Genomic DNA, 13,045 nt, shown 5'->3' with positions numbered 1-13,045 from the left:
GGGTCAGTCGTGGTCAGTACTCGGATGGGAGACCACCTAGGAAGACCAGGTGCTGTAGGCGTTAATAAAATTTTTAAAAATTAATTAATTAATTAAAAAATAAATAAAAAATAAAAAATATTAAAAAATTAAAAAGCAATAAACATAAATGTTTCCACATGAGAATTTGAGATAATTATCATAGAGTACCTAATACCCAGCAGATACTAACTACCACTACCAAGAGCGCTGTAACTCAACTAATAAAACTACTAACCAATTTAAAAACATTTAAAAACATTTTACGTCAATGCACACTATCAACAGAGTGTGCATTGATGCACACCCAAAGGCAGCCCTTGGGTGGGAGAAAATATTTTAAATTATGCATCTGATAAGGGGTTAATATCCAGAAATATATTCTGAATAGATGCTTACAATTCGACAACAAAAAAAATCAAACATCCTGATTAAAAAAGACTTGAATGGACATTTTGCCAAAGAACACGTACAAATGACCAATAAGCACATGAAGAGAGGCTCAACATCACTAATCGTTAGGGAAATGCAAATCAAAACCACAATGAGATACCACCTCACACCTAGGAGGATGGTTATGATTTAAAAAAAAACAAACAGAAAATAACAAGTAATAGGGAGTATGTAGAGAAAGTGTAACCCTTGCTCATTGCTGAAGGGAATGTAAAATGATGCAGGAATGAATAAGTAAAATATGATATATGTATACAATGAAATATTATTCAGCCTTACAAAGAAATAAAATTCTGAAACATACTACAACCTAGATGAACCTTAAAGACATTATGCTAAGTGAAATAAACCAGTCACAAAAGGATAAATACTGTATAATTCCATTTACGTGAAATTCGTAAGTAGTTAAATTCAAAGAGACGTAAAGTAGAATAAAAGGGCTGCGGGGAAAAGAAATATGATGTTATTGTTTAATAGGCAGAGTTTGGGTTGGGGAAGATGAAAACGTTCCGGAGATGGATGGTGGTGATGGTTACACAATAACATGAATGTACTTAGTGCCACTGAATTGTACAATTAAAAATGATAAGATGGTAAATGTAATGTTATGTATATTTTATAATAACAATAATAAAAAGCAGCAAGACAATGGAGTCCAGGGGCCCCCTGCACTCTGATGAGTCCCATCCGAAACACGGGGTTCTAGCCAAGGAGGTACATTCTGGAGTGTCACTGACAAACCAGAACTACTCGGGAGGTAGGCTGGACGCACATTCCAAGAGGCGAGGTTGAGGAGGAACCTGGGGAAGTAATCCTGAGAGGAGAGAAGCCTGTCTTCACACCACTGAAGGGCTGACATGAAAACACACTGTGTTGTGTTGGCGGGGCTGGAATAGACAAGCAGAAGTCTCAGAGAGACCATGTGGGGTTTACATTCAGGCAAATCTTTCTGACAACCAGTGCCACTTAGTGGTAGAACGGGTTGCCCCGGGAGGTTGTCACTGTCCACCATTCAAGAAAGCCTGGATTCAAGGCTGGAGAGGCCACTGGTGGGGATGCTATGAAAGGGATTCCTGTGGCAGTAGGAGACTGGTCCAACTGACCTCTCTGAGCCCTGGCTGCGATCCCACAGGCTCTGATCTCTTAGGTGCCAGACTATTTGCCCTTAGACTTGCCCTGCCCAAGGGGCAGGCAAAAAAGCACATTCCACTAAGATCTAGGAGACTCACATTCTAGTCTCAGCTCCATCAGTCATTGGCTGTTTGATCTGGGAAAGGTCACCCCTCTCTGGACCTCAGTTTACTCATCTATGTAATTAACACCTGCCCGCCCTCCCTCACCTCCTCACTGTCAGAGGTGTGGTAAGTGAAGCAAGGGCTCTTGAAGAAGAGATAACTTCCTCAGATAACCTCCCCACTCTCCTCCCCTCCCTCCTGGCCTCTGCTTCCCTTCCTCCCAGATCAGGGCTGGCAGTGTTTCCCAGGGTGCACTGTGCATACACCTGGTTGTATGTGGGGTGCTAGTGGGGACACGGGAGGTTATCTAGAGTCGTGTGTTCATTTTAATTGTACTAATGTAAACATGATATTTGTACAAAATAAGTTTTTTATAACAGTGATATTAACATTCTTTTTAAAATAAACTTACAAATTCCTGTAAGTTGCAAAATATGAGTTAAAGAATAAATTAAAAGGGAAGTGGTACTAGAATGAGGCAAAAATCATGAAGATGAAATGCAAGTGTCTAGGTTTGGGGAATCCCTGTAGATTGAGGGGACCGACCTGGCTCCCTCGGCCCCACGACAGATCCTCAGGGCCTGGTAATCGGACTCAGGGAAAACCAGGGGCAACGCGTTTGGGTTGGCCCTGCTGCCTGGTTTCCTCAAGGTACCAGGTGCAACGATTTTAGCAGCCAATTGAGAACAACTGAGAAATTGAACTTGGTTCTGGGATCCTCACACAACTGGGAGTTAACTGACTTCTACCTCCTTCTTTTGGAACCTCATCATGCCTGCCTTCTCCCCAGTGGGCTCCACGAAGGAAGAGGGGGCCCTGACTAGGCCATTGATTCCAAGGTGCTAGGAAAATATTGAGCGCCTCCCCGAAAAAGTACATTTAAAGAGAAGCCCAGAGTGGAAAAAAATAATCTCCAAGAGATTCGTGAGGTATGGGGCCATGAGCAGGGGTGACGTCCTTGTCTGGGGCAGCAACCACCTGTACCCACGGGCAGGGCAAGCTCCGCTCCTGCCTGTGCCTTTAAGTAGGATATGTGAGATCTCATTTGAGGAACCATTTAGAAATCTGATCAAAGTTCAGTCCCGTCTGCCCCCTCCACTATCTGCTAATTATCTCAGTCAAAGGGTCATTTGGTCAGCCTAAGATACTTCCCTTCCCTGAGGAGAAAGATTCAAAGAATTTTCCAGCTAATTATCAGCCAGAACTCCAGGAAATGGCGCTCGGAGGTGGGGAGAGGGAACCAGGCTCCTAAGGCTCCACCCTCCCTTGGTGGGTCATGAGAGGGTTGGAATATACGCTGAAAATGTCCCCTCTCCTCTCTCCTCCTTCCCACTTTTTAAAATATTTTTACCTATGAAACTGCATGGATGAAGAAATAATTATCTTCCCCATTTTGATCATCAAAGACCTCTGGTAGCAATCAAAAATCAAGTTTATATAATTGCAAATGAAAAGCAAAGAAACTTGACCTTTTTTTTTACCAATGCAGTCTTTGGAATATTTGAAGATTCCATTTTTCATTCCTTCTTCTGGAATCCAGCCAGAAATACTAAAGATCCAGCGCCCACCTTCCTATAAAGGGGCAGGGGGTCCAGGCAGCCTGGTTCAGGGACAGGGTCAGCTGGTGTCTTTGTTTTCCCTTTAAGAGGCAAGACAGCAGTACCCTGGATAATTCTTGTGGGAAATTGGAGAACCACCGAGTTATATTAATACTTTCTCAATAGTGACTTTTCGGAAGCTCTCCTAGTAGCACATGGTTTCAAATGACATATGTATAGAAAAGACTAGAAACGATCGCACAAAAATGTCACCAGTGATGCTTTTCCAGGTGATGAAATTACAGGTATTTACATATATATATTTATTGCTATATATTTAGATGTCTCTATTTTCTACATTTTCTGCAACAATCAAATCTGGCTTTTGTAATAAGAGAAAAGATCAATAACATATCTTTTTAAAAAAGAATCAATGAAGTTGCAAGTTATTACGATGTCCGGGATCATAGAGGAATGAGGCAAGTGTTCAAGGTTAGTTGAGAGGTGGGAGACCAGAGGCAGACAGAGGAATTGAGAGGTGAAGCCCACTGAGACAGAAGACGCCTTCTTTGTTTCTGCCCAGCTGGGTTGCAAGAGATAGTGGAGCCTGGAGACCAATGGTACAGGCAGAATCCAGCAGGCTGCTCTGCTGTTGTACTGAGGAACATGGGAATGTCCTTTCTCCTGGCCGCCAAGTGCCTTTCCCTCCGATGGCCCATGACTCTGTGTGAGCAGGGTATTATGATACTGTCCCCTTTTTGGAAAGGCAAGTACGTTCAATAATGGAGTGAGATGAGTCATAACTTTAGGGAAAAAGGTGTGATCCAATAGGAAATGGGATACAGTGTGTGTTTTAACATACTTTGTTCCCCTGCCTCCTGCTGACCTAAAATGACTGAGTTTAAGGCCCCTGGCTAGAGATATACTTGAAATAAGATGTTTCACTCATAAAATCAGGAGTCGGGGCAGCATGATGGAACACTGGAGGGCACCATCCACAGTGCCCTCGCTGAAACTCACCCTCCTTGGACATAGGAGGGAAGGCAGGGAACGGGAGGGCAGAAACAGCTGCCTTTGAACTCTGGGGGACTCGTGGTAGATACCCGTCAACAAGAGTTGTTGAAAACACAAGATGTGCTCAGGGCTGCTCCTGTCCCTCCATCCTGCCTTAAGGTCTTCCTGCAGGTCCCACTTCCTTGAACCCCATGAGCACATAAGCTTGCTCTTGGGAAGGCCACAAGGAAGAAACTGGGCTTCACCTGAGCCCTGGCAAACAGAAGACCCTGGAGGGTAGCAAGGAGAGATGGAACTGTCCAGAGCAAGACAGAGGTCAGGGTGAGCCCAGCCCAGGCAGGGACAGACAGCGGGTAGGGCACCCTGGCACTGACCTCTGGGCACGTCCATGGGGTTAAAGCTGGCCAAGAGGTCACGGCACCACTGGCGGTCGCCCTCCACTTTGCTCAGCCAGTTGTTGCAGTTGAAGTAGTAACGGAGGTGAGGCCGCTTCATGTCGGTCACGATCACACGGTCTAGGTACCAGCTGGCGTTCAAGCCTGTGTTGTCATGTTCAATCCTGGGGCAGAAACAGACACCCACATCGTCACTGGCGGACAAGAGACGATGCCCTTTCCATGCTGGAATATCCAAAGGACAGAAACAGACACCCACATCGTCACTGGCGGACAAGGGTTTGCTCCAAAGAGAGATTCGATCATTTTGTTGTTGTTACTTTACCTCTCAAACCTCAGTTTCCTCATGTGTGAAATGGGAATATCTTATTAGTGATGTGCTTATTAACAAATGTTACATGGTTACATTGCCTGCAAGGAAATATTGCCTTCCACAGAAAATGCAGGAGTGCCAAGGCATGCAACAGGACCATCTTGTGCGTCCCCTCTCTCCCTGACTCCTGGACATCTCAGATACTCTCCTTGGTCCCACCACCCAGAGGATTTACCCATAGCCATCTAGATTGGTATTGTCCCTTAGAAATATCACATGAGCTGTAGATGCAAGCCACAGATGTAATTTTATGTTTTCAACTAGCCACATTAAAAAAGAAACAAAAAAAACAAGTGAAATTAATTTTAATAATATATTCTAATCTATTTATCATTTCAACATATAACCATGTAAAATGTATTAATGAGATATGTTACAGTCTTTTTCTTGTACTATATTTTCAAAAATCTGGTGTGTTTTTATATGCACAGTATGTCTCAGTTTGGACTAGCCACATTTCAAGTGCTTAAGAGCTACATGTGGCCAGGGGGACAGCTGTAGAGTGCAGAATAAATCCAGACTCTTTAAAATTGAGCCCTCAATAACTTCCCCCACTTCCTATAGTCCCCCCGCCCCTCCATCCTCAGCAATCCCAGTTTCCAATCTGAGGTCAGTTTCTTCCCCAGAAATTGACCCATGAACAACCTAACTTTGCACCAAGCATCTCATCCCTGCCTATCACAGTGAGACCTTTCCCATGCAGGCCTTCACAGGACAAGCATAACTTAAACTAGGACACAACCCCAACAGATGAATGACACATATGATGTACACAGAATGTATGCCTATATCCGACATAGAGCCAGGCACACAGTAGGACCTCAGCTTAGTGGTCACCTTTCCCCACACACTGACACCTTCTTCCCAACCCTAACCTGTAAGAGCTCCCTTTCTGCTTGTAACCCCTTTTCCCCCAGACAGGCAGTGTTGCGCCCTCATGTGCCTCTTATTTCCCCAGCAAAGAGAGTTAATGATACTATGCTTTCTAGTCAGAGGAATGAAAACCAGGGCTAAACTTAGACGGCATTTGACTCCTAGGTGCAATCAGGCAACAGATGATTTTGACATTCTGACAAATGGGCATGAACTTGAATGGGGGTAGGTAGCATGGGGGAGGAGGGTAAAAAGGGGCCATTGGCAATTGAAGGCTCTTTCTCTGCAACCAGACTGAGAGAGCTATCCCTCCCATCATATACACAAGCCCCCGCCCCTTAAAGACAAAATGGGAAACATGCTCTCTCAAAAGGCATCCTGCAACATCTCTAACCCTCCTGCTAACACGCAACATCCTGGCATCTCTGAGACTGAGTGTCCTAAGCACAACTCACTGAAGCCTCACTAACCCTAGGAGCTAGGCACCACTACTACAGAGAAGGAAACGGAAGCTAGGAGAAGAAACGGGTCCAAAGTCCCGCAGCTAGTGAATGGCAGGGCAGAAATCTGAACCAAGGCAATCTGGACTCAGTCTGCTGCTAACTGCTGTGCTAGTGTCTCTCAGAGCGTATCTGCCAAGTCTGTCAAAAACTGACTCAAATCATCTTAACTCAGAGAAGTGAATCTCTAATGGGGAAGTTTAGAGCACTGTGACTCAGGGTGTGAGAGAAAGATTTGAGCCTTTGGTCACCCCTCAAATGACACCAGGAGAGTAAGCAACACCCAGCAAGTGTCAATGGTGAAGTCAGTTCCTAATCTACTTGCCTTCATCTCACCCCGACCCTGGCCAGGGGCCAGATTCTCACCTGATTTTGTAGATGAGGCCCACGTTGTTGGTTCTCACCCGGAACACATCCACGTTGGCTTTCTCAAAGGCAGATTCGCTCCTGCAATGAACGTGTACACGGTTAGCACAGATCAGCGCTTGGCTCACAGGCCCAGGAGGAAAGCCAAAGGCTGGCACCCCCTTCTTCCTCCACCGTCCCACTCCTGGGAAGCGCTACGAGCAACTGATCCCATTCTGAGATTCCTTTCTGACATGATTTGGAGAGGAAGAGGGCAAGACAGTTAGTATTCATTCCTTGCTTTCACAACCAGGTTCTCGTGTGATTCTTGCCATGTGTCGCTAAGGCAAGCATGGCAGGCAATATCAGTCCCATGTTACAAACAAGTAAATTGCTAGTTGATAGCAGAGCTGGGACCAGAACCTGGCTCTCCCAAGTCATGATCCGATGCCCTCTGGTTGCTCTGGGTTGGGACAATGGCGGAGGAAGGAAGGCATGATGAATGCCGTGATGCTCTTCGGTCTACAGGCCTCCTCCTCCTTGCCTTGCTATTGCCGGGGAAAGTAGCAATGGCAGCCCCAAGTGGATGCAGAACTTGGGTGGGGGTTCGTGGTCCTGCCATTCCAACAAGAAAGGAAATACTCAACCCAAATCAGCAAGTGGGGTGGTGAGGAAATGCAAATCTGGCATCCTGCAAACAGTGCGAACAGAAGCAAGTACACCTGAGACGTTCCACAGTGAGACAGGTGCAAGTCCAGCCTCAGGAGCATCCTAGATTCAATCAGCTTAGATACAGGAGGGCTGAAGCAGCCTCGCCATGGGGTCCTCCAGCAGTGGAAGCCTGAATCTCACGTGGACATCTGCTCCATCTTCTGTGTGGGCCCGGACCCCTGCCGTTCCAGCCCGGGCCTTCCACAGTGATGCCTCTGTGGGGCTGAGAGCTGTAGACCTAGCCAGGGCCCTCGGCACCAGCGCCCAGCCCACAGAGGAAGAAAAGCACAAAGACGTATGCCTGTTTATTGGTCATCAATGTGTTTCAAAATAAAGAGGGAGGTGAAGGGTCTTCTCTCTAAGGCAACAGACTCGGACTCTCGGTCACAGAAGGCTTTTAAGGTTCTACAGCCTTAAGAGCTGTGACTCTGCCAACAGACCCACTTTGGCAAACAGCCTGCCCTGGGGAGACGTTTCCTCATGGTGGACATGTCATGAGACACGGACCTGTGGCACTCCTGAAGCAGTGCCGAGCTCATGAAATCAGGTGAGAATGTGCACAGGGAAAGGAGGCCCCAAAGGTGAGGTCTGGGTGCAGAGCGGGAGGAGGAGAGAGAGGTAGGGCCTTGCCAGTTTTTCTGGAGTGCAAAGGCCCGCTCCTAGGCTTACTGCATGTACCTGTCAGAATGTCACCTCTGAGGGTGACTAACAGCACACTGTGATTTGTTTCAGAGTCAAAGCAGTTATTAAGTTACTTGGAAAACATGTGAACATAGATCCTGTGCATCAGGGTTGTGTAAACAGGAAACGAAGAAATGAATGAGAGGTATTTTCTGTTTCAATATATGAGAAGGGAAAATTCATATTTATAATAAGTAGACAAGAGTCTTTACCTCAAATAAATACCCTAAGAAACAAGTAAACTGGGAAGCTATGCGATGGATTATTATGCAGCCATTAAAAATCCCATTTTAAAAGATTTCATAAAACAGAAGCAAGTTTATGATATAGGCTTAAGAGGAAAAGCAGGTTAAAAATAGAACGTACAAATAGAACAACCAATACAAACAGGATACCAATTTCATTTAAAAACAATAAAGACTGGAAGAATTTATACAAAAACATCACATCTAAATGGTAAGACTATGATGGTGTGTTGGTTATTTATTCTGGTCTGCATGCACATTTTTAGTTTTCTGAAGGGAGCACATCTTGTTTTTGTAATTATGAAAAAAGCACAGCACCCTGCTTCAGCAGCCCCCACTCCACCCAACCGGCAGCTGCCTGTGGAGTTTGAGGACTGCTGGCTGCATCTTCTCCCGGTGCGTGGAATTTGGGAGACAGCCAATGCCGGTGATGAGGGGAAGAGGATGGTGATTTGGAAAGCAAAAGACGAGGTGTGATTTGGAAGGAAAGCAGCTGGCTTTCTGGGGTGCCTCTGACAAGCTTTCCGGAAGAGAAGCTCCCACAGCTGCCCGCAGCGAGGGGGGCTCCATGCCTTCAGAAGGCCCTGTGCACCGACCAACCGGATGCAGATTCACACATCCCAGGGAGTGTGTGAAACTGCTGACCAAGGTGCTTTACAGTCACTCGGAAAACAAATATTAAAAACCAAGATGGAGGAAAGCAGGCTGGGAGAGAACGGTCTTCCAGGATGGGCTAGGGAGCCCTCCGCACTGCAGCCTTCCAAGGCATCGCAGGGGACGAAGCAACCGTCCACGGTGTTCACAAGATGGAGACAAGAGGAAGGCCTCGCGCTCTTCAGAGGACTGGAAAGGACTCAGGGACAAGGCTATGCAGACTCCCTTCTCTCGGGGACAGGCTGGATTATCCCAAACAAGGCCCAACCCCAACCCATTTGGGGTCAGATTCTGAAATCCCCACTTCTGGCAAGTGCCTGTGGGTTTCAGAAAACCGACTGAGGATGCGGTGGAAACAGCAAAGGACAGAGGGTCCCTGGTCAAAGGAAACATTAGAAACGAAGACTTCCTCAAGTCCCCTGCTGGGGACTGCAGCTTCTCCGGGCTCCTGGTCAATCTGTGAATGAAGGCCAAAGCAGAGCACAGCCCCTGTGCATGCCCCGCTCCCAGGAGAGCCCTTCAGCTGGCACAGGGCATTTTAGCCACCAGCCGGGTGGAGCCAGTGGGCTAAATGCCAGGCATTCTGTGACACTCTCAGACGGTGAGATCTCAACAGGAGAACCGTGTTCCGGAAGATACATGAGACCCCATCCTTTTGCCATGTTCTAAATATGTGACCCAATGTTAGCAGTGGTCCTGGGTGACAGGAAAGGGAACCCAGAGGTGGGCGCCACGGCGGTTGGCACTAAACTGGTGTGGTGGTTAGGTGAAGGTCAGCTAACAGGGAATGGAAGTGAACACGCCACACCCCTTGGGCCTAGGTGGGGGTCTGTGCACCGAGGAACTTAGACGCCGGACCACGAGGGCGAGGACCATCGGTATTTTAACATCGGGCACCAAAGTTCTTCTTGTATTGGGAAATAAAAACCTCAATAAGCCATTTGCGAGTGGTAGATCAAATCCTGGGGCCGAGGAGGAAACACATGAGTGAGCAGGAATTGAGGGGAGAGAGAAAAAAAGGGCGTGGGAGAAACAGAGAAGAAACGCAGGGTAAGAGACGTGGCCGGAGGCTGCAGAGAAAGGCGTCAGGGAGAAATTCTGGGAAAGATGGTGGCTTAACTTTAAGAGATTGGGGGACTTATCTAATATTCCATTTTAAGTTGTTTGCATTGCTGCAATGTGAACTCTTTCTGATGCCCAGAGCTACCAGTGAAGTCAGATACACTCAAAAATGCCTTGTAGTGTGTGTGTGTGTGTGTGTGTGTGTGTGTGTGTGTGTGTGTTTAATGCAAAGAAAAGGGGCTCGGTTCCAACTGACTTATGGCTTTGGTTTGGGGTGACACAGTGTGGCCGGGAGGGAGCAGCAGCAGACAGTGAGATGAGGGGTTTGGAGACCAGCAGGCGTTCTGAGCAGGCCCAGGGACCAGTGTGGGGGAGGGCTCGGCTGGCTAACTGCATCTGAGTCTCATAGAGCACAATGACCACTGCAGCCATCTGCATCTAGGTGACAAAGATAACCTGGAATTCCTTGGAAAACAATGCTCCCCTCCCAGACCCGAGGTCTCCATCTTGAATCGACAAGGTCTTGGTGAGAATTGTGGCTCTGCCATTCTCTTTGTAGACATTTTCTCGGGTCTTGCAAACGGCAGAGTCCAGTCTCCTTCCTCATTTACCTGCTCACCATGGTCACATTAATCTTTCTTGGCTGCACAGTAAGTCGAGCCTCCAGAGATCAGCTTCCAAGCAAGGCCTTCTGATCCTCCCTGCCTTTTTGACCTTCCTCCTCTCTGCCCGCCATGAGCCAGCAGGTCCTCTCCCAGCCCTCGCAGGCCTCCACCCTTATGCAAGCTGTTCCCCATCTAAAGCACCGTCTTTCTGTGCCCCTCTTCTCTGAGTCCTTTCACCACGTGAGGCCCAGATTACGTGTTCTCCTCTGTAAAGTCTCGGTCTAGCCACGCTGATCCCACATCAGTCACTGAGCTCTGACTATCTGTAAGTAACGAGGATAGATGCTGGAGGCACAAAGCAAACCTCATCCTCTGGTTCCAGCTGGCATCTCTCTAGGCATCACCTCTCTACCCTCTCCAGGGCAAACGGCTGATATAGCAAAACGCACCTGCATCCTTGAAGCCACCTTCTTCCATGGGCTCCGGCAGAGCCTTCTGGACCAGTCACACTGGGGTCCTGGTCAGACCTGTGTCACTGCTGCCCTACCTGGAGCAGTACACAGATATGGGAGAGACCCCACCAGCAGCCCTGTGGGGTAATTGGAGAGATTGTTGATTCCTATAGTGGGGCTAACCCAGAGAAGCTGGCTGCCTACATGTGGTTTCAGCTGTGCCTGGAGACCTCCTGGCCTGGCTGACTCATTCATGCCTCAGACTCCTTAACCATGATGCAGTCTTTCCTTCTGCATTGAGAAGAAAAGCTGGAACTCAGACTCCCAGGAATGGGGACCCAGTGACAAAGCCTCACACAGGGTTATAAAAGGTGGTGATGGGGGACTACCTGAGAGGTGTTTTGACTAATGAAAAAGGTGAGGATGAAGAGTCTGAGGATACCAAATGCATGAAAGAAGGAAAGACAGTGAGGAACTACCAAGAAAAGAGAAAATGGTGTTTTTTTGTTTAAAAAATACAGGTTAGGGAGTCCAGAAACCAACTTGGCCAACTCCCCAAGGTCTACTGGCTTCTCTTTGGACAGGTGCACTCTGGGAGGTCACATGGCAAAGAGGATGGACATTTCATGTATTCTCTTTACCGTGCCCACATCACTGGAGGGAAAGACTTCCACGAGCGAGTCACTCTGCGGGGTAAGCAGCACAAGAAGGCGAGTACCCTGTTCTGTGGAAATGGACAAAACAGGACGTTACGCCTGCCTCAACGCTGCAGCCTTTACCCTTCACCCCGAATTCGGGGTAAATGTGTGACACAGGGCCTGGTCATTTTGCCAAGCACAGAGTTCGGTGAGGTCCTGGCCGGTGGACCCTGCCCCTCCACAGTTTTGCCTGCCATCCCTGGAGGAGCCAAGCCATAAACCCCAGAGGTTACAACCTGTAACCTCAGAAAACCTTCCAGGGAGACTCCCACACACCAGCCAGGGCCCGAGGCCACATGCTGAAGGAAAATGTCCACATCAAAACCCTGGGGTTTGTGGACTAGATTTACCACCAAAAAGCTCCATGTCTCTAGGCTGCTCATTGCTCTTCTCTAGGCCTCAGTTTCCCCATGAATGTCTGAATTAGATTCAGCAGTTTTCAAGTTTCTCACGGCTATGGAGCTCTTGGTGCAAATAGGATCTGACTCAGAAACTTGGTGGTTAAGACAACCACAAGTCGAGCTGCTCTGGAGGAAGGAAGGATGGGGCATGACGGGCCCAGAACCAGCTGATCGGTCCCCTGTAGCATTCAGCACAGATTAAAAACCCGCTACCTAAACCATCCTTCAGGCCCCTAGACATCTCTGGAATTCAGTGATTCTGCTAAGTGCTGCTGCGTATACGTATGCGTGCACGTGTGTGGTAAGGAAGAGGATTAAAGAGAGAGCAGCCCCTGATCTCAGTGGGTTACAATGAAATGGAGGACACAAGGGACACACACACACACACACACACACACACACACACACACACACACACAGGCTCATCTACACAAACACACACAAAGGCATACACAATTGAAGTATATGCTTGACTCGAGTGCATGTTAGCTGGCAGCCAGGTTTAATGTGATGCTGGTTCTTGTTTAAGCTCATGGCTCCTTCACATGCATGACCTTGTCTCCTCTCCCCAAAAGTCCTATGAGTTTGGCAAAAGAGGGGTTACCACTTCCAGATGATAGACGAGGGAGCCAAGAGATTTGGCCAAAGCTACATGGCAACTTGGTGGTAAAGCTGGACCTAGACCCAGGTCGTTTTGGTCCTGCGTATTTATTCTCCCACATCAAGGGGATAGCTAATATGAATTCTTGGGGATTCTGAGATTCCAAGTAGGACTTCCTGCACCCAAAAAAA

General features: G+C 47.6%; 1 protein-coding gene across 1 annotated transcript in view; it reads right to left on the bottom strand.

The window, feature by feature from the left end:
- The window catches only part of LOXHD1 (lipoxygenase homology domains 1), a 150,271-nt gene that overhangs the window by 126,054 nt on the left and 11,172 nt on the right, over positions 1-13,045 (bottom strand). The window contains 2 exon segments of the mRNA XM_006919930.1: positions 4,633-4,817; positions 6,766-6,846. Of these exon segments, the coding sequence (XP_006919992.1) occupies positions 4,633-4,817; positions 6,766-6,846 (266 nt within the window).

The sequence above is a fragment of the Pteropus alecto genome, unplaced genomic scaffold (genome assembly GCF_000325575.1).
Source record: "Pteropus alecto unplaced genomic scaffold, ASM32557v1 scaffold146, whole genome shotgun sequence".
NCBI lineage: Eukaryota > Metazoa > Chordata > Mammalia > Chiroptera > Pteropodidae > Pteropus > Pteropus alecto.
Note: the sequence above shows the minus strand (reverse complement) of the source record. Positions and strands in the feature narration are given on the sequence as shown.